General features: G+C 47.5%; 1 protein-coding gene across 8 annotated transcripts in view; it reads left to right on the top strand.

Moving 5' to 3' along the window:
• CTIF (cap binding complex dependent translation initiation factor) overlaps positions 1 to 20,654 on the top strand; it is a 420,270-nt gene that overhangs the window by 140,743 nt on the left and 258,873 nt on the right. Inside the window, exon 1 of one of the 8 annotated variants that reach the window (XM_025178241.2) lies at positions 15,652 to 16,269. The exons of 4 other annotated variants lie outside the window; for them this stretch is intronic. In XM_025178241.2, coding sequence (XP_025034026.2) covers positions 16,147 to 16,269 — 123 coding nt within the window. In that variant the 5' untranslated portion in view covers positions 15,652 to 16,146. Of the gene's footprint in view, positions 1 to 15,651; positions 16,270 to 20,654 lie in introns of those variants that run through there. 3 more of the 8 variants (XM_025178239.2, XM_075932692.1, XM_025178240.2) reach the window with 3 other exon arrangements.

Here is a 20,654-nt window from a genome sequence, read left to right as displayed (position 1 = left end):
TGAAGTAGGAGGAAGTAACCCTTTCTCGCTGATTCAGGCGCCTGGTTGGTTTGTGGCAGGAGCCATATTCCACCTTTTGAGCCTATTAGGATGATTCCTCCCTGCCATGGCCTCTTGTGGAGGCAAAGGAACAGAACGTGGCATCGCATTCTAATCCAAAAGGTCTTTCTTAGAGATTTGACCCCAAGCTGTTAGCTCTGTGGTTCAGGCTAGAAGGATTGAGGGGCAGTTACTGCAACTGAGTTCTATTCCTAAGGGACTTGGAGTGGGTTACGTCATGCCGGAGACAGAAGTGTCTAGACTGGCCAGTTTTTCCGGAAAATCAGCCGCTTTTCTGGAAAAACTTGCCAGCTGTCTACACTGGCTGCTTGAATTTCCTCAAAAGCACTGACTTCCTACTGTAAGAAATCAGTGCTTCTTGCAGAAATACTATTCTGCTCCCGTTCAGGCAAAAGTCCCTTTTGCGCAAAGCTTTGGTGCAAAAGGGCCAGTGTAGACAGCTCAGATTTGTTTTCCACAAAAAAGCCCCGATCGCGAAAATGGCGATTGGGGCTTTTTTGCAGAAAAGTGCGTCTAGATTGGCACAGACGCTTTTCTGCAAAAGTTCTTTTGCGGAAAAGCATCAATGCCAATCTAGACGCTATGTTCCGAAAATACATTTAACGGAAAACTTTTCTGTTAAAAGCATTTCTGGAAAATCACGCCAAGCTAGACGCAGCCAAGGTTTTCAGAAATTGGGATGAGCCTTTATCAGTAGGCAGGACTGTGTATGTTCATGTCTATACAAGCGCTGTCCTTCCAGAAAAGTGTAAGTACAGAGGAGGCGTACTGAGACCCGGAGGCAAGCAGAGGGAGATTGCCTGGGGATGTGTTTATGTAGGATTGTAGTGTCCTTTTGGGCCAGGCTACATCAAGTGTTAGTATTTGGGAGGCATCTGGGTGGATCCCCTGTAGGGCTTCCACAAACGGCTGTAGAGCAAGGAGCGGCCAGCCCAGCTGCTTCACTTGCCTGAGCCATAATGAAAGCCATTGAATGATCATTCTTTGCTTCGACAAAGTGGTGTCGTTTTATTCCCCACCATTGTCTGGACTTTGTTCACTGCATGGCCACCTTGACAGCTGTCCAAAGTGAGGATGCTGCATGGAGAAGAGAGGGCAGCACTGCATACTCCACTGTAATCTGCAATTCAAAATACTCTCTGGAGGTGATGAGCTGTTTGAAGATTGCCAGAATGTAGCAGGGTCAGAGACTCAGGTCTCTGTCAGAGATAGAAACAAGACAGGAAGCATCTGCCTGCTAGGCTATGACTTTGCAGTGTCTTGGAGTTTGCCACCCAGTGCCTTTAATATCCGATCTTGATTTGGTGGCATGCTGCTAGATAGAGCGATGCTATCTCTTTTGTTTGTTCCCTTTCAACCTCTCTTACCTCCACTGCTCTTCCTCCTCTGAGGGAAATTTGATTCCACCACATCTGGTGGTAGATGAAGTGTTTTCCTGTGCACTCCTTTGTGTTTTGGGCACTGGGGAAGAAGTAAATCAGTCTCTCCTCTTCCATGTCACTTGTACAGTCCTTCCTCCCTGAGTTTGCCTTATGTTTTCTGTTGTCCACCTCTAGTTGCTTATGCCTTGTTTGTTGAGTAAGATTCTGTTTAATCTGCACGTTTTGCTCTGATGAAGGTACTAAGCTGACAAGAAGGTTCATGTGCTAGCTCAGGGCTATTCAACTTTGAAAGCCTCGGGGACCACAGTGATACTCTCAGCACATGCCGAGAGCCTCAACTTAAGTGTGGGTGCATATCTATGCAGATATATATGCAAATAACTTTTTTCACACTGACAGGCATGAATACAAAGATTGAGGCAAGACTACACAACACGCAGGCCCCATTTAAGTCAGTTCTGCTGATATTAATAAAATGCAATATTTACCTGATCTCCACCCATGTGACAGCACGTTTAATGGGCAATGACAGTCCAGGAATTTAACTACTAAAACACGTATCAACAGAAGACCAGTATGTTGACTACTTTTTTGTTTGGCTCCCACCCGTGTGTTGAGCCCCGTGTAAATCCGAACCACGCCGCAGGCCAGAAACAAATGCGCTGTGGGCCGCATGCAGCCCATGGGCCATGTGTTGAGTAGCCCCGTGCTAGAGGATCTATTGAAATAATGTACAGATGCACATGCTATGTAGACACACACTGATTGAGGTTTAACCAAATGACCAGGGATTTTTGGGTGCCCAATTTGCATACAGATCTAATGAAAAGGAATTGGTGATCTGCATGTTTTTTGCATACAAAAGCTATTGTTGTACAGGTTGGACCTCTCTGGTCCTGCACCCTAGGGACCTGACCAGTCCCCAGTGAGGGAATTTCCTGGACCAGAGGAGGTTCCCTGCTACCAGCTCCCCAGACGACTTTCCCTCTCTGCTGCCAGCCCCAGCTACTCCCCTGCCGTACTGCCCTGGCTCTAGCCCCGCTACCAGGGCTGATGTAACTGCTCTGGCCCCGTTATCGGGGCTGCTGTGTTTCTGGCCCAGGCCCCGCTATCGGAGCTGCCATGTCTGCTGCATCTCTGGTCCCAGCCCCTCTACTGCGACTGCTACATCCCTGGCCCTGGTACTGGGGCTGCTGCGGCCCCTGTTGCACTACTGGGGCTCCAGCACTGGCTTCAGCCCCACTGGGTTAGAAGCCACCAGCCCTCTTGTCACTGGAGATGCCAGCCAGGACTCCCTGGTCCAGGAACACCTGTGGTCCTACTGGACCATGGATGTTGCCAGATGAGGGACTCCCCGTTTTGGGAGGTCCAACCTGTTATGCGGAGCAGCTGCAAGGTGTTTTGATGGGGCAGTGCGGAGAGGGGAGAACCATCTGCTTTAAACATTTTCCCTCACTGGGAAAGCTCTGGTCTAAATTCCAGGCCCCACTTGACCCTTCTTTTCCTGAGTCATCCCATGGCCTTGCTTGTTGCTTTCTTAGTTTAGAAAGTGGGGTTGAATTTCATACACCCTGCAAGCAAGGCGTTGAGAGAGGGCTCGGACTATCCTCCATTGTGCTGCAGGCAGAGGGGCTGGTGGAGTTGCTGCCAAAGAAAGCTGCGGAAGCACGCAGCTTGTTCTTAGAAGGTCTGACAGTAAGAGCAGCCTATGCTGGAGCCTGGTCGTTCTGGAGCAGAGGCTGTTAACCTTTCCAGAGCACCGTGCCTCTCTCAGGCGTCTGATTTGTCTTGCGTACTCTGAAGATTCACTTCACTTAATAACTGTTCCTTACAAAATCAGACCTAAAAGCCACACAAGTGTCTCAGCACGCTATCACTGACATATTCCTGACTTTCTCATTGTAACCTCATTTAGAAAATCAATTGGAATATAAATATTGTACTTTCAGTTCAGGCTATCCGCAGCATAAACAAGTCACTGAATGACATTTTCGTTTGTATGGATTTTGTCAGTGCTTTTTATAAAGCCTGTTTTAAAATGAGGCAAATATCTAGAGAGTTGATGTGCCCCCTAAAAGGTCCCTGCCTACCTCCAGGGGTACACAACCATTGTTCTAAACTCTAGAATCTAGAGGATTCTGTTAAATTATTGTACGGTGTCTGCTTGACGATTACTGTGCTTTTTTTAAAAAAGGGAATTAGTTACAAGCTGACTGTTCTCTCAGCCTGGAAGATTACCTGGCATGCTTCCAAACCCACCCTCATTTGTTTGAAGAGAGAATGGAGGGAGTTTCTGGGATGCTCAAAGAAATGAAGTAATAATACTTAGCATTTATTGCACCGTTCCTCTTGTAAGCTCTTTGGGGCAGGGACTGTCTCTTGTGGTTTTGTACAGCACCTCGCACAATGGGTTTCTGGTCCATGACTGAGGCGCCTAAGGCTTTACAAGGAATGGTTAGAATGGGCCTACAAGAGACATACTATAATATCAAATCCTGACTCGACACAATTGAGTGTTTTAGTCTGTGCTTGTAGGTTGAGGGGCTTCTAACGCCTTTTCTTGAAGATAAATATCCCCAGACACAAATCTTGAAATTTGCCAGGCCATAATGCCTTTTCCCCTTAAATTAAACACATCCACATTTCTTATAGCGGGGATGGAACAGGCACTGGTTTACCTTCTTGATCAAGTAGTGACCCCTAGAATATCTCAGAGATGTGTGCAAATCTAATATCTTCAAAAGCTTTACTGTATGTTGTTCTTTCAGCTTGTTTGGAGATAAGATACAGGCTAATATTGCGACAGTCTTCTTGACTGGAGGTTGCTCAGCAGCTACTGTAAATATTGGCTTGGTATAGGTGAGGTGCAGTAAAATGTCTGAAAGTTGGTGATAATTTGGAAATATTTTAGCAACATTGTTTGTGTTTTCCCCGCTTCTCTTAGGAGATCCGTTTTTATATTTTAAAACAATCCAGTGAAATCATAAATCTACAAGGGTATGTCTACATTCCAGCGTTATTTCGAAATATCTTATTTTGCAATAGCATTTTGCTATTTTGAAATAGCGCGTCCACACTGATAGGACGCTGAATCACATTTAAGGCCAACTAGAACCGGTTCTGGCAGGGCATCAGGTTAGGAGTTACCTTGTGTGGCTGCTGCCTGAGGCTATCTGAGACCTGTGCTCAAAGGCCCCTCACCCCCAAACAGCTGATTCTAAAGTTTCCCTGCTTGCTTGCCTACCTGGCTGAGGGACAGCAAAGCATTTTTTTCTCTGCATGTTCTGGTTGCCGTCACTCAGGACACCACAGCACTCTGCAGCATGGAGCCGGGGCTGCCCCTGGTCACTCTGGTGCTTCTCCTGGATGTGTTGCTGCGAGCCTAGAAGCACGTTATGCAGGCAGTAACAGTCTCCCTGGTCTGCCCCACTGGGGGCTTGTGTCTCATTCCTCCCTCACGTCCTTCCACTTACCCCTCCCTAATCCCCCTTCCTTCTGTACAGTAAAAGATACGTGTTCATTACAACAAAGCCTCTTTATTGAACAAAACTTGGGGGAGGAGGGGGAATGACATTGAGGTGAGACTGGGGAAAGAAAGTGGGAGAGGAGAGGAGGGAGGATGGGGGGGGGGGCCTCTGCATCCCTGGGGGTATGGGAAGGAAGAAGTGGGAGTGGGAGGAGGAGCGGTAACCGGGGAGGCAGCAGGGGCTGAAGCAGCAGGAGGCAGCAAACTCTGCCCGAGGGGCGATGACCACCTGGGGGGGCACAGACTGTCCTGCCCCCCAGAATGCAGTCCATGGCATCAAAATAGGGGCAGGGGTCTAGGTCTGCCCCTGGTTGGGAGCTGCCCCCTGTGGACCTGGCATATGCCTGCTGCAGCTCCTTTATTTTCATGCGAACCTGCTCCTGGGTTCACATGTGGCCTTTGGTGGCCAGGCTGGCAGCCATCTGCCCGTGGACAGTTGCATTCCTCCATTTAGTGCAGAGATCATGGATGTTGGAGGCATCCCCCCAAACCTGAATTAGGTCTCTGATCTCCGCACTGGACCAGGAAGGTGCCTGCCTTTTCCAGTCCCTGGCAGGCTTCTGGGAGCTGGCAGACTGCTCCTGGGGAGCCTGGCTGCCTGGCTCATGCTGGGGCCACTGGGTCAGGTGCAGTGACTGCTGGCTCTGGGCTGGCAGGCTTGGAGCTGGCACAGGCACTGTGGCCAGAATCTACCCCTTTAAGGACTTCGAGGGGGAGAGGGAGAAGAGTTTTCTTGGTTGTGCCCAGAGTGGCCACCAGGGCACCCTGGGAAGGCCTAGAGGCCTCCTATTTCAAAATAAGCGTCTACACAGCGCTTATTTCGAAATAGCAATTTCAAAATTGGCGCTATTCCTCATGGAATGAGGTTTACCAATTTCAAAATAAGCCCTCCACTATTTCGATTTAATTTTGAAATAGCGGTTTGGCTGCGTAGATGCTGGTAAAGTTATTTCAAAATAACTTTGCCGTGTAGACAAATACCCCAAGGCCTTTGTTGTCCAATATATGTTTCTTCTGTAATGGAGTAAGTTAGCAAAACGTATAATTAAGATTATCTAGTAGCTTCGCCCCTAATTGTGAAGCGAGACCTGTTAAGTTATTTGATCTATCCCCTGCCACTACTGTTGTTGTTACTGGTGTTTTTTTCCAGTTTAACTTGAAATGCACCAGGCAATGGGACTTCTGTCACTTTCCTTGGGTGATTATTACTCAGGCTAATAAATGTCAATCTAAATAGTTCATTTAATTTCAGAGGTGCTGGAATAGTTTTTATAGTGGGGATGCTGAAGAGAAAACATGCAGTTGGGTTGTTATTAATATTTCAAGCCAGAGAGTGTAGCAGTACACCCAGTACTTCCCGTTCCAGCATCTGCTCTTAATTTCATCACTTTATTCCAGCCTTCTTTCATTGTATTCAGCCATCCCGATTTGTGCTCTTTCCTTTTCAGGTCACACAAAGAATCATGAATGAATACCAATAGCACTATTCTCCTAGACCTGGTCTACACTAAGAGATAAGTTCGAATTAAGATACGCAACTTCAGCTACATTAATTGTAGGGATATAATAGTGTAGTCGATTAACCGATTAATTGATAAGCAAAAGCTTATAGGTTAACGCTATAGACTACATGCATTTCCCTCCCCCGCTCCTGCCAGTAAATTTTTTAGCAGGCTGGCCAGCAGCCCGGCTCAGTTCGGGCTCATGCTGGGTCCAGAACCTACCCCTGCTGTGCCTCTGCATTTAAAGTGTAGTAGGAGCCAGGCAGGCAGGCAGTCCAGCCCAGTTCTGGCTCACACCGGTCAGGGAGCTCAGATCCCCCTTAGACAGGGGCTGCTACCATCCCATGCTGCTGCCTCTTTATCAGAGGCAGCAGTACTGGGCGACAGGCAGCTGGTCCACAAGGGGAGCTGGTTTTTAAACTGGCTCCCCTCACAGACCAGCTCCTACCTGGCACCCTGTTCTGCTGCCTCCTGATAACAGTGGCTGCTGGCCCCACCCCCAGGGACTATAGAACAGTCGATTAACAGATAAGAATTCATGAGGTTACTCGACTATTCAATTAACCAATATTTAATATCCCTAGTTACTTTGACTTAAGCAACACAATTATCTTAACTCGAATTTTGGTGCTCGAATTTTTGGTTCAGTGGAGGTCAACAGTTATACTCCCTTCGACTTCCCTTATTCCTCATAGGAACTGAACTACTGGCATCGACAGGAGCACCCTCTCAGTTCAGATTAGTATGTCTTCACTAGACCTGCTAATCTGAACCCTGGAAGATTGACTGCAGCTTCTTTGATATTCTCTGTAGTGTAGACATGGACCTAGGTATGTAATTACAGTTGGAACACATTTGATCTTTTGTATATACATTGATTAAATGTAGGAGGAATGTCAGCTGAGAAACTAGCATTTGATTAGCTAATTAAGACATAGTGTATTTTGATTCTAAATAAACATGGAATCCCAGCTATTCATTTCTAATGATAGTTGGTGATAATCAGCAGGGAGTTCAGAGACTAGCAGTTAATGTGTGTTCTGGGGACTGATCCAAAAGAGAAATTTAGGAGCTAAGTATGAGTGACCTGGTAAGTGCCTGGGCGAGTAATGGTGATAGAAGGAATGGGATATAAGTCTTTGAGCCTTGGGATGGTGAAGGCTAGAGCTGGGCAGGAAATGGTTTTCCAGTCTTGAAGAAAGTTTAGAAATACAGGCAGTCCCCGGGTTACGTACAAGATAGGGACTGTAGGTTTGTTCTTAAGTTGAATCTGTATGTAAGTCGGAACTGGCGTCCAGATTCAGACACTGCTGAAACTGACCGCCAGTTCTGACTTACATACAGAATCAACTTAAGAACCCCAGGCGTCCCCAAGTCAGCTGCTGCTGAAACTGATCAGCAGCTGATTCCAGGAAGCCCGGGGCAGAGCAACTCTGCCTGGGGCTTCCTGTAGTCAGCGCTGGTCAGTTTCAGCAGAAGCTGACTTGGGGACGCCTGGGGCAGAGCAGCTGGGGTGCTGCTGGGTTGCTCCAGTACCACTGCTCCTCGGCGCTACTGGACCAACCCAGCAGCACCCCAGCTGCTCTGCCCCAGGCGTCCTGATTCAGCCGCTGCTGAAACTGACCAGCAGCGGCTGAATCAGGACCTGGGGCAGAGCAGCTGGGGTGCTGCCGGGTTGGTCCAGTAGTGCCCAGAGCGGGCGCTGCAGGACCAATCGGCAGCGCCCCAGCTGCTCTGCCCCAGAGTCCAAAACAAAAGTCTGGTCTGCTGGGGGGGGAGGGGAGCACACTAGCTGCGCCCTCCCCTCCCCAGCAGACCAGGGACACGGGGAGCAGAGCCTCTGAGGCTTTGCTCTGGCAAAGCCTCAGAGGGAGGGACCCCGCCGCGGCTGCGGCTTCAGTCCGGGAGCCTGTGGTCTGCTGGGGACCGTCCCCAGCAGACCACAGGCACCCAGATTGAAGCGGCAGCAGCGGCGGTTCCCCGCGCCTCTGAGGCTTTGCTCTGGCAAAGCCTCAGAAGTGCGGGAACCCGCCCGGTGCCCCTGGTCTGCTGGAGACGGTCTCCAGCAGACCAGGGGCACCGGAGCAGCTTACGAACGGGGCTTTCTCGCCCCGACTTCCGGGGCGAGAAAGCCCCGTTCGTAAGTGCGGATCCGACATAAGTCGGATCCGCGTAAGTCGGGGACTGCCTGTACTGAAAAGTTTCTCATTGTACAACATGACAAGGCCCAGGACCTTTCTAAGTTTTTCATTGAAAAAACTGGCCAAAGACACCCCACCCCAAACTAGCCAGTTGCCAAACATTACAAGGGATGTGGGGGACCAAAATTCAAGTCCCTAATGAATGCCCTAACAACCAGGCTATTGGTTATGTGGGGGTTTTTTGGAGGGGGAGGGGGGACTTTTATTTCTGCTCCTCCCTCCCAGTAACGACCAGTAATTCCATAGTTCTGTTGAAACTGGCACCTTCCCATGAAAAGTTTCCAGTTCAACAAATCTGCATTGTCTTCTGAAAAACCTGCACTTGACTATTTCCTGACCAGCCTTAGTGATGGCTGCCATCTGCCGGGAATTACATTGGGAACTCATAGAGCTAAACCTATGAGTTTCTCCATCTTGTAGTAAAGGACTAAAGCGCTCTCGAGGGGGCTGTAACAAAAGCCTGTCCTTTATGGATTGGGCGCAGTAGGGGATTTGTTCTAGCCGCTCACCAGTTTGCATGAGATTTTTTTTCCCCTTAAAACATCCCCTTGTTGCTAGCCCTAGTGCAGCTCCAGCAGTTGTCCCAATGGCAGGAGCTCTAGTGTAACCAGGCTGCTGGTATTTCAGCTGCCTTTGATATATTTCGGCAGTTGGAGTTGGCCCTGCTTCAGGTAGGGGATTGGGCTAGATGATCTCCTGACTCTTTTAGCCCATATCTTCTGTGATTCTGTGATACTGCGGAGTGACAGGCAGTGGCCAGCCTACCATGGGACTCCCCACACTGCTGCACCTGGTGGAGCTGAACCAGCATTAACAATAGGATTGCCAAGTCTCCAGAACTGTCCTGTCTCCGGGAATTAAAGATTAATCTTTAATTAAAGCTTGTCATACGATGAAACCTCCAGGAATATGTCCGACCAAAGTTGGCAACTCTAGTTAAGGACTGTGCATCTTGCAAAAGAGTAGACATGGCCCATGTGTCTGTCATTGCTCCATTTCATCCGCACTCTTCCAGCCAGCGAATCAAGACAAAGTGTCTCTTAACATGTTACGCTCTAGCTCAGCCATGAATTATGGACTCGATGAAGGAATTGCTGGTGAAATTCTGTGGCTTGGCTTATGCAGGAGGTCACACCAGATGATCACTGATGATGCCATCTGTCCTTAAGACAGATGATGAATTTATGATCCATTTTTTATAGGCATACCAGCGAGAAGGGGTATCTCTGATACCTGTGGCTCAGGGCTGTTGTCTTGTCCTTTTTGCTAAGATCCTCCCGGTACAATGTTTAAAAGCATTCCTGGCTCTGTCCTCAGCTGCTGAGTGACACTGTCTCATCTTCTTTGCTGTTTTAGATTAGCACCTCCAGCGTAATTGGTGGGGAGAGCTGATTTAGTGAATCAGGAAGAAAACTTTGAAATCTGTTTTCAGCTGTACGGCTTGATTCAGTGATTTAGGGGCCCATGTGTTGGGATTGTCTCCAGTTCAGCTGAGCCACTAAGTGTATCTATCTCCTCTTTATCCACAAGGGAGGGCCAGAGACAGGAAGTGGGAAAAGCTGCTGCAATTCAGCTTTGAAGTTCATGCAAAAGAACCGTTGGTATCTCTGCAAGCGTAACACTGATAGGCAGAACCGAACTTGGGACCTCTGGAGCTTAGTGCATAAACCGCTACAGCTTGAGCTAAAAGCCAGCTGGCTAAGGCCATAGAGCAGGGTTACTCAACACATGGCCCGTTTGTTTGCAGGCCATGGGTGGGAACCAGAACAAAAAGGTAGTCTGTGTAATGGTCTTCTGTTGATATGCGTTTTAGTAGTTACATTCCTGGACTTTCATTGCTCATTAAAAGTGCTGTCATATGGGTGGAAATTGGGTAAATATTGCTTTTTATTAATATCAGCAGAACTAACTTAAATGGGGCCCATGTGTTGTGTAGTCTTGCCTTAATCTTTGTATTCATGCCCGTCAGTGTGAAAAGCTATTTGCATATAAATGTGGCCACACTTAAGTTCCGGCCCTCAGCATGTTTTGGTGGGGTGGAGCCTTAAACCAAAGTTAAGTGATTGGTTTGGCTGGAAAAGTACCACAGAAGCCTGACAGCACAGTGGTGGTCAGGAGACTGCACTGTTTGGAAAAGCAAATGAGAGAAGTTGATGAGGTAATTGCACCTCTTAGATAAAAGGTTCTGCTGTGTAGATTTCACTCAACTAGCCTGGTATTATTTGGTGTGTTGCAAATAAACAAATAGCTCTAAAGTCCATAGGGTTTCTAGATAAAGCACCCACTACTACATGCTTGTAATAGAGGAGGCTGACTTGAGTGTTGTGGAATGGGTGGTTTCATCAGCAAAAACAAGATTAAAACTTTTCTCAGATTATCTGTTGCTGTATGCATTTCATTTCATTGTTTCAGACTAGTGTTTACATTGCTGATTGCTCTGGTTGGAATGCTAACCAATCTGTTTGCTGTCCTGATAAAGATATAACTGTTTTTTAAATATTGTATTCGTTATATGGAATTGTCAGCATTAAACTAGTGTTTTGGGCTGTGTCTGTTGAATTCATTAGTGGTATGATTTAGAATACCGTATTTTCCGGCGTATAAGACGACTTTTTACACTAAAAAACATCCCCCAAAAATCGGGGGTTGTCTTATACGCCGGGTATAGAACGTACCTGTGCTGATACTGTATGTCCGTGGTCCCCAATGCGGTGCTCGGGGCTGGCCCCGGGCACATGGCACACGGTGAGCGCCGGCCCCGGGTGCGCGGCGCTTGGCGGGGGGAGCGCCAGCCCCGGGCGCGCGGCGCTTGGCAGGGGGAACACCGGCCCCGGGCGCTCGGCGCTTGGCGGGGGGAACGCCGGCCCCGGGCGCTCGGCGCTTGGTGGGGGGAACGCCGGCCCCGGGCGCTCGGCGCTTGGCGGGGGGAGCACCGGCCCCGGGCGCGTGGCTATGGGGGGGGGCCGCCCCCCGGCGCGCAAGTGTCCCCGCCCCCTGGCGCCCGGCGGGCGAACGGCCACGCCCCCTGGCGCCCGGCGGGGGTACGGCCACGATCTGTAAGTGGGTGGTAGAAAAGACCCCATCATGGCTCCAACAAGAAGAAGGAAATTTGAAGCCAGTTTTAAGCTGAAAGTTGTAAAGTTTGCCAAGGAACATAATAACTGTGCTGCTGCAAGGCAATATGGAGTAACAGAAAAGATGGTCCGAGACTGGAAAGCAAATGAAGATGCATTAAAGAGTATGCCAAGTAGTAAGTGTGCATTAAGAAGAGGCACCCCACATTGGTCAGAACTTGAAAAGCACGTAGCAGACATGGTGCATGAGCATCGTCAAAATGGTTATGTAGTGACACGAAACAAAATACGTATGTTTGCACTTCAGTGGGGCAAATCTAACCCAGATCACAGCAAAGGATTTAAGGCCACTGTATCCTGGTGTACTAGGTTCTTGGAAAGGCATAATCTGGTACTGAGGCAAAAGACCAAAACTGCACAAAAATTACCTGCAGATCTCGACGGAAAAGTAAGTCTTTTCCATCGATATGTAATACAACAGCGCAAGAAACATGGCTATGCGTTAAGTCAGATCGGAAATATGGATGAAACTCCTATGAATTTTGATATGGTTGGAAATAAAACTGTTAATCCAAAAGGTGCAAAAACAGTGTTAATTAAAACAACAGGACGTGAGAAGTCCAGTTTTACAGTGGTACTAGCATGTACAGCTGATGGCGCCAAACTAAGACCAATGATTATTTTTAAAAGAAAAACAATGCCGAAAATCAAGTTCCCTGTTGGAGTTTTTGTGCATGTGAATGAAAAAGGCTGGATAGATGAAGAAACGGTAAAGCTATGGCTTGATAATGTATGGAGTAGGCGACCAGGTGGACTTCGTCAAGAACGTAGCCTACTGGTGTGGGATATGTTCAGGGCTCATTTAACTACCAGCACAAAGAAAAGGCTGGCAAGAATAAACACAGATGCGGCAGTTATTCCTGCAGGATTGACATCATTGGTACAGCCACTGGATGTGTGCCTAAACAAGTCATTTAAAGATCGCATTCGAGAACAGTGGAATGAGTGGATGGTTAGCGGCGAAAAGTCATTCACAAAAGGAGGAAACATGCGTGCGCCACAATTGGATGTTTTGTGTAACTTTGTCATAAAAGCCTGGAATGATATTGGTGCAGAAACAGTAATCAAGTCTTTCAAGAAGTGTGGCATATCAAATTCTTTGGATGGTATGGAGGACGACTTCTTGTGGCAAGACGAAGGGGAAGCCAAAGCTGAAGCCACTACATCCGATTCGGAATTAGATCCACATGATGACTGTCTTACAAATGTACCACAAGATGTCATTGATGAACTTATGATGTCAGAGGATGAACATGATGAGGATTTTGAAGGATTTTAAGTACCTGCAAGTCAAAACCATTTTAATTAAAATGATTTAAATAAAATCTGAAGTTATTAAATGGTGTTGCCTCAGAAGGGGGGGGTAGTCTTATACGGCGAGTATAGGCCAAAACCTATGTTTTAACTGGAAAATTAGGGGGTCGTCTTATACGCCCAGTCGTCTTATACGCCGGAAAATACGGTATCAGTCAGTTAGATCACCGTACTCAGCAGGATAATTCTCAACCCTGCCCCTTCTGCTGGAGGCCCCACCCCCTTCTGAGTCGATCCATAGCCACTTCTGAAATTTGTGAAGTGGCCCCCCCCTTCCAAAAATATTTCCCACCCCTTCAAGGGTCCACAAACTACTGATTGAAAACCAATGGTGTGGGTGTGGGTGAGTGAGTTTCAGACAGATATTTTTCCCAGGGCGCTTTCCTAGTTTCTCAAAGCTGCAATTTTATCTATGTTTTTAATTGTTTAAAAAAAGTCCACATTCACCCACTTATGCATGCCACAGTGTAAGATGTATAGCAAGGTGCAGTCATGGATTTCCTTGGGAGTAATGGGAATAATTTATTGACCCAGACATAACCTGTTAATGTAGCTGGATTATCCCATGTGTCCGGTATATTCTTTGTAGTTTGCCACCTACCAGAAAAGTAACTCTGATACAACTTAGATTTTTTTCACAGCATTCCTTAGCGCCCTCCTGCTGACCTGACTAGCTGCTATGAATGACTCTCATTCACTGCCCAGATGCTTTCATTTTTAATAATGGTTCGTTTAGGGGCGAGGTAAAGTGGAATGTCTTCCATTCTAATGCATCAGTCTTCAGTAAGCAGAAGGCAAACTAGTCTAATCTACTAAACACAAATATAGGCTGTGCCTCTTTCAGAGGCTTTGATTTACATTATTGCAAGATGTAGGAGTTTGCAACATGTTAAAGTGAATTGAAAGCACCAGAAATAAAAGCAATACTGTTGAGAGTGAATGGATACTCTGACACACTTCCAGCCAGTGCGCATAATGGGAGCACCTCATCTGACTTTTCTGCTCTACTGAGGATAAAACAAAACAACTCCTCCCTCCCCCCCGCGTTTAAAATTCTAAAACTTTAGAGGCTAATGCCTGAGTGTCACAGTCTCTTAAATTTCTCATTGCACATTCCCTCTCAGAATTGTCGTCGATTCTCTCTGAAAGACAGTAAGGTCCCAATCTTGCAAGATTACCATGGTTTTTAATTCCAATTTTACAAACTGTAAGTAGCCCCATTGATTTGGCAGAAACAGGCCCTACCATCAGACTTTCTTATTGCAAACCCCTTGATTGGTATTGGATTGGTATTGGATCAGGATAGAAACATGGGGATTGCTGGGATTCGATCATTTTTAAAAAGAGCACCACGATACAGTTCTAAACTGTTCACTTTTTTTCTTGTCCTGTAAAACTTGACACGAAGGCCAATGAACAGTGTGAATGTGTGTGTATGTGAAAGAGAATAAACAATACAATTAGCAGAGTGTGGTTTTCATTGTTTGACATGGCCAGAGTAAATATTCCAGAAGCAATGGCTCTGCATCAGCCTTTGTCCAATCTGTGTTGAGGCTTCGGTGGCCACTTCATTATGCTGTATGAATGCCCATTACTCTGCACTAAATAAATGTTTCAGCCAGGCAGCACAAAGTATTATTTGTATGACTGTAGTGCCTTGGAGCCCTACTGATGGATCAGAACCTTATTGTGCAAATACAGAACAAAAGGAAGGCAGTGCGTGCCCCGAGGAGCTTACAGTTAAAGTATAAAAGCTGGACAACAGATGAATATAGACAAGTACAAGCGCACAAAGAGACCATATTGGTCAGCTGGTAGACAATGGTCTCTTAACCCATACACGTTCTGGGCATGGTGCCCTATTCCCTCTAGTGGCCCTGGGACCACTTACAGAATAGTGAGTCTGCTACTGTGTTAGCTAAGAACCACTTGGCTTCTAGCTCATGAAGTAGAGAGGCTCGTGCATTTAGCTCCACAGGTGTCAGGTTTGATCCCAACAAGAGACAGCCAGTGTCTGTTAGCATTACACGTGCCCACCACCAGACTAAAGAGCTGTGTCTACATTGGCATCCCTTTCCGGAAAAGGGATGCTAATGAGACACTTTGGAATAGCAAAATCCGCGGGGGATTTAAATATCCCCCGCGGTATTTGCATTAACATGGCTGCCGCTTTTTTCCGGCTTGGGGATAAGCCGGAGAAAAGCGGCAGTCTAGACGTGATTCTCCGGAAAATAAACCCTTTTCCGGAGGATCTTTTATTCCTACTTGAAAGTAAATATTGAAAGTAAATACTTGAAAGTAAATACTTGAAAGTAGGAATAAAAGATCCTCCGGAAAAGGGTTTATTTTCCGGAGAATCACGTCTAGACTGCCGCTTTTCTCCGGCTTATCCCCAAGCCGGAAAAAAGCGGCAGCCATGTTAATGCAAATACCGCGGGGGATATTTAAATCCCCCGCGGATTTTGCTATTCCAAAGTGTCTCATTAGCATCCCTTTTCCGGAAAGGGATGCCAATGTAGACACAGCCAAGGTGTGTGTCTTCGTGTACAGCGGGCCAGCTGTGCTTTACTATACCTGTTCCTACTTGGATGGGAAAGCTTCTCCAATCAGCATAATGTTGTCTACATAGCAGGTTAGTTGGGTATGACTGTGTCACACAGAGGTGTGGTATTTTAGATGCTGAATCAGGGCCTTTCTACCCTTCTGACTAATCAACCTTCTGTTGATCGAAAAAAAAAAAAAAAGCTAGGATGGGGCGCACACCAAACCACTTCTGAATCAATTGCTGTGTGAGAATCTCGATGCGCTTTTGCTAATATTTGATTTTTTGCTTGTTGTTTGTTTAATTTGCAAATTCTTACTGGAAATGTCAGAGAGGGAGCTGTTGGTTCCTGAGTATTTTTGATCATCTATCCTATGTTACTTTTTTCCCAGGACACAGTAACCAGGAGTGACCATACTTACAATTGTAGTGCCTAACTACACAAATGCCTCTCCAGCCCCTATTGCTTTTTGGTGTCGTTGGACATGGATAAGATTGGTTTACGTGGTATCCACAGCAGTGTAGGTGATGTGAAGGTGCTGAGGAATGCTGCCAGTTTTTCACTTTCACTTTTTATTTCTGTGCTCTTAAGGATTTGGCTGAATGGGGTGAGTCCTGATGCAACCTTAACTGCTGCTAAACAAAGCTTTTATTTGTGTTAATAAAACATTTTTGCATGGGGCTGTTTTAATTCTTACGAGGGTGTCAGTAAGCGCCAGTCCTGAGAACTTGGGTGTGTTTGCTTCACAGGCAGAGCTGAACAGTTTCATTCTCCATTAAATTCTGCAATCATTCACCCCAAGCCATCTGCTGCCATGCATTGCTGTGAGGATTAGGCAGGGTGGCCTATTATAACTGAGCACAGCCAACACCAATCAGTGCACCATTGCTAAAATTAATCACCGTGCTAATCGAAGCAGAATTAAAAGTGGCATGATGGTCAGATTCTGACATGCTGCAGAAGGGTCGAGTACTACAGCAGCTTAATGCATTAGCCTTTCCCCTCAGCGGAGGTGGACTCACCTGCTACTGAGGTCACACGTGGAATGAAGTAGGCGAATCTTAACTGAGCACCATGTGCCTTTCTGTACACTAGAGGAAAATACTGTGCACTGTCAACAGACTGATCTTCTCTGAGCCAGACCTGCAGTAATGAGGGTTGAACTGCACTGGATGAGGTGGGTAGGGAATCTTGCATTGTACCTGCCTACACTCTTCTTGGCATTTTGGATAGGGAAGCTCATCAGACTGCCTCTTTCAATTATCTTGGTTTTTCAGAGGAAGAAGAAAAAAAAAGATCTACATTCTTGGGAAGGGGACTGTAACTTTTAATGTTAACCCCAGGGGCTGATTACAGGCAGTCCCCGACTTACGCGGATCCGACTTATGTCGGATCCGCATTTACGAACGGGGCTTTCTCGCCCCGGAGGTCAAGGTGGCGGATTGCTACCTGCGAGCTCCGGGGCGAGAAAGCCCCGTTCGTAAACTGCTCCGGTGCCCCTGGTCTGCTGGAGACCGTCCCCAGCAGACCAGGGGCACCGGGCGGGTTCCCGTGCTTCTGAGGCTTTGCCAGAGCAAAGCCTCAGAAGTGCAGGGAACCGCCGCTGCTGCCGCTTCAGTCCCGGTGCCTGTGGTCTGCTGGGGACCGTCCCCAGCAGACCACAGGCACCGGGACTGAAGCGGCAGCAGCGGCGGTTCCCCGCGCCTCTGAGGCTTTGCTCTGGCAAAGCCTCAGAGGCACGGGACCCCCCCGCGGCTGCGGCTTCAGTCCGGGTGCCTGTGGTCTGCTGGGGACTGTCCCCAGCAGACCACAGGCACCGGGACTGAAGCTGCAGCCGCTGCGGGGTCCCGCGCCTCAGAGACTTTGCCAGAGCAAAGCCTCAGAGGCGCGGCACCCCGCTGCCGCTGCGGCTCTGCTCCCCGTGTCCCTGGTCTGCTGGGGGGGGCAGCTAGTGTGCCCCCCCCCCAGCAGACCAGGCTTTTGTTTTGGACCCTGGGGCAGAGCAGATGGGGTGCTGCTGGGTTGGTCCAGTAGCACCGAGGAGCGGCGCTACTGGAGCAACCCAGCAGCACCCCAGCTGCTCTGCCCCAGGCATCCCCAAGTCAGCTTCTGCTGAAACTGACCAGCGCTGACTACAGGAAGCCCGAGGCAGAGTTGCTCTGCCCCGGGCTTCCTGGAATCAGCTGCTGATCAGTTTCAGCAGCAGCTGACTTGGGGACGCCTGGGGTTCTTAAGTTGATTCGGTATGTAAGTCAGAACTGGCGGTCAATTTCAGCAGCGGCTGAATCTGGATGCCAGTTCTGACTTACATACAGATTCAACTTAAGAACAAACCTACAGTCCCTATCTTGTATGTAACCCGGGGACTGCCTGTATTATTTAAAAAATATTAAAGTGTTTTGGCTTTGAGAGCACGCTTTGAGCTTCAGGGGAAAGAAGTGATATAAAATCTCCTCCATCATGAGGTTGTATCACACTCACCAAATGAGCATAAACAGGCCAAAAGACTGGAAGCATTTTTCATTCTGTGTGTGAGCTTGAGTGCCTTCAAGAACACTAAAAAACCCAACATCCAGTTGAGGTGAGACAAGACTGCTTACCTAGACTTTAGTAAGGCATTTGATACGGTCTTGCATGATATTCTTATCAATAAACTAGGTAAATACAACTTAGATAGGGCTTCTATAAGGTGGGTGCGTAATTGGCTGGATAACCATACTCAGAGTAGTTATTAATGGTTCACAATCCTGCTGGAAAGGCATAACAAGTGGGGTTCCGCAGGGGTCTGTTTTGGGACTGGCTCTGTTCAATATCTTCATCAACGATTTAGATATTGGTATAGAAAGTACGCTTATTAAGTTTGCAGATGATACCAAGCTGGGAGGGGTTGCGACTAATCTGGAGAATAGGGTCATAATTCAAAATGACCTGAACAAATTGGAGAAATGGTCTGAGGTAAATAGGATGACGTTTAATAAAGACAAATGCAAAGTGCTCCACTTAGGAAGGAACAATCAGTTTCATACATACAGCATGGGAAGCGATTGTCTGGGAAGGAGTACGGCAGAAAGGGATCTAGGGGTCATAGTGGACCACAAGCTGACTGAGTCAGCAGTGTGATGCTGTTGCAAAGAAAGCAAACATGATTCTGGGATGCATTAACAGGTGTGTTGTGAGCAAGATCCGAGAAGTCATTCTTCCGCTCTACTCTGCGCTGGTTAGGCCTCAATTGAAGTATTGTGTTCAGTTCTGGGCACCGCATTTCAAGAAAGATGTGGAGCAATTGGAGAGGGTCCAGAGAAGAGCAAAGGTCTAGAGAACATGACCTAAGAGGGAAGGCTGAAGGAATTGGGTTTGTTTAGTTTAGAAAAGAGAAGATTGAGGGGACATGATAGCCATTTTCAGGTATCTAAAAGGGTGTCCTAAGGAGGAGGGAGAAAACTTGTTCATCTTGGCCTCTGGGGATAGAACAAGAAGCAATGGGCTTAAACTGCAGCAAGGGAGGTTTAGGTTGGACATTAGGAAAAAGTTCCTAACTGTCAGGGTAGTTAAACACTGGAATAAATTGCCCAGAGAGGTTGTGGAATCTCCATCTGGGGAGATATTTAAGAGTAGGTTAGATAAATGTCTATCAGGGATGGTCTAGACAGTATTTTGTCCTGCCATGAAGGCAGGGGACTGGACTCGATGACCTCTCGAGGTCCCTTCCAGTCCTAGTATTCTATGATTCTATGAAACAATAGCAATTGGCAGCATGAGCTTATCAGTTTCTGTAACAGTTACTTGATGGCTCTCTGTCCCACTCCTGAGGAGCAGGCTTCCACCCTATGCTGCTGGTCTGTATCAGAGCCCACAGACTGGCAGCCAGCTCCCTGGGAGTAGGGCCAGGAGTGGGATTGGGAGCCGGAGCCAGTACATGCTGGGAGCTGGCTTAAAAGTTGACTCACGGCACACACCGGCTGCCAGAGCTGGCTGCCACCCCGCGCTGCTGGCTTTGCAGTATAAAGTTTCTACTGCAGAGCCCGTAGCACAGCAAGCTCTCCAGGAGTGAAGCCAGGAGCTAGCTCCCAGCACACACTGGCTGCTGGTCCCGCTCCTAGGGAGCTGGCTGCCATCCTGGGGGCTCTGATACAGACCAGCAGCATGGGGTGGCAGCTTTATATTTCAGAGCTCACAGTATATAACCAATAGGATTTTTTTATTGGTTAGACGGTTACCTAATTAACTGCTTTTTAACATCCCTGGTAATTGGTATGCTGGCCAGCACACCATTCACTAATTCCATAACACCATTTATGTATAGCATAGTTCCAACTTGCTTAATGTAACATCTCAAAGCACATGCTGTGAGCAGAGGTTTGGTGTGAATTTGTTTTCTTGACCGTTCATATAATTTAATTTATCCTGTAAATCCTCCTTTTGAGCCTCTGTTCTCTAGATAAGCTCTGGTTCTTCAATCCCAGACTTTAAAGCTAGAAAGGCCCCTCGCCCCGATAGTCTTAACTCAGTGAACCCCAACCTTTTTCCCATGGAGGAACCCCTAAAATAATTTTTCATATCCCTCGGAACTCCTACCTATGAAAACGTTTGCTTGCCCAGAAAAAGTTGACAGCGGGGAGCGCAATTCAATTACTGCTAATTTTTTTTAAGAAAATGTAGTTGTAAAGAGCTGTTTATATATGTCCGCTTACATTGTAAGAAAAAAAAATTGGAGCGTTTTTCCTGTCTCTCTTTCTCTTCTCCTCCCCCTTTCTCTTCTCCTCCTCCTCCCCCTCCTGCCTCGCTCTCTTTCTCTTCTCCCCCCCTCCTGCCTCTCACTCTCTCTTCTCCTCCTCCTCCTCCCCCTCCTGCCTTGCTCCCTCTTTCTCTTCTCCTCCCCCTCCTGCCTTAACATCCTACATAGCCCAGGCCACAGAATGTGATTTTTTTTCGGCAGTGCAGGGAATTATTCTTCCCTAGCCCTAATAACGTGTGTTCAAACTGAAGCATGTA

This window comes from Pelodiscus sinensis, chromosome 6 (assembly GCF_049634645.1).
Source record: "Pelodiscus sinensis isolate JC-2024 chromosome 6, ASM4963464v1, whole genome shotgun sequence".
In the NCBI taxonomy this organism is placed as follows: domain Eukaryota; kingdom Metazoa; phylum Chordata; order Testudines; family Trionychidae; genus Pelodiscus; species Pelodiscus sinensis.
This window is presented reverse-complemented; position numbering and strand designations above follow the sequence as displayed.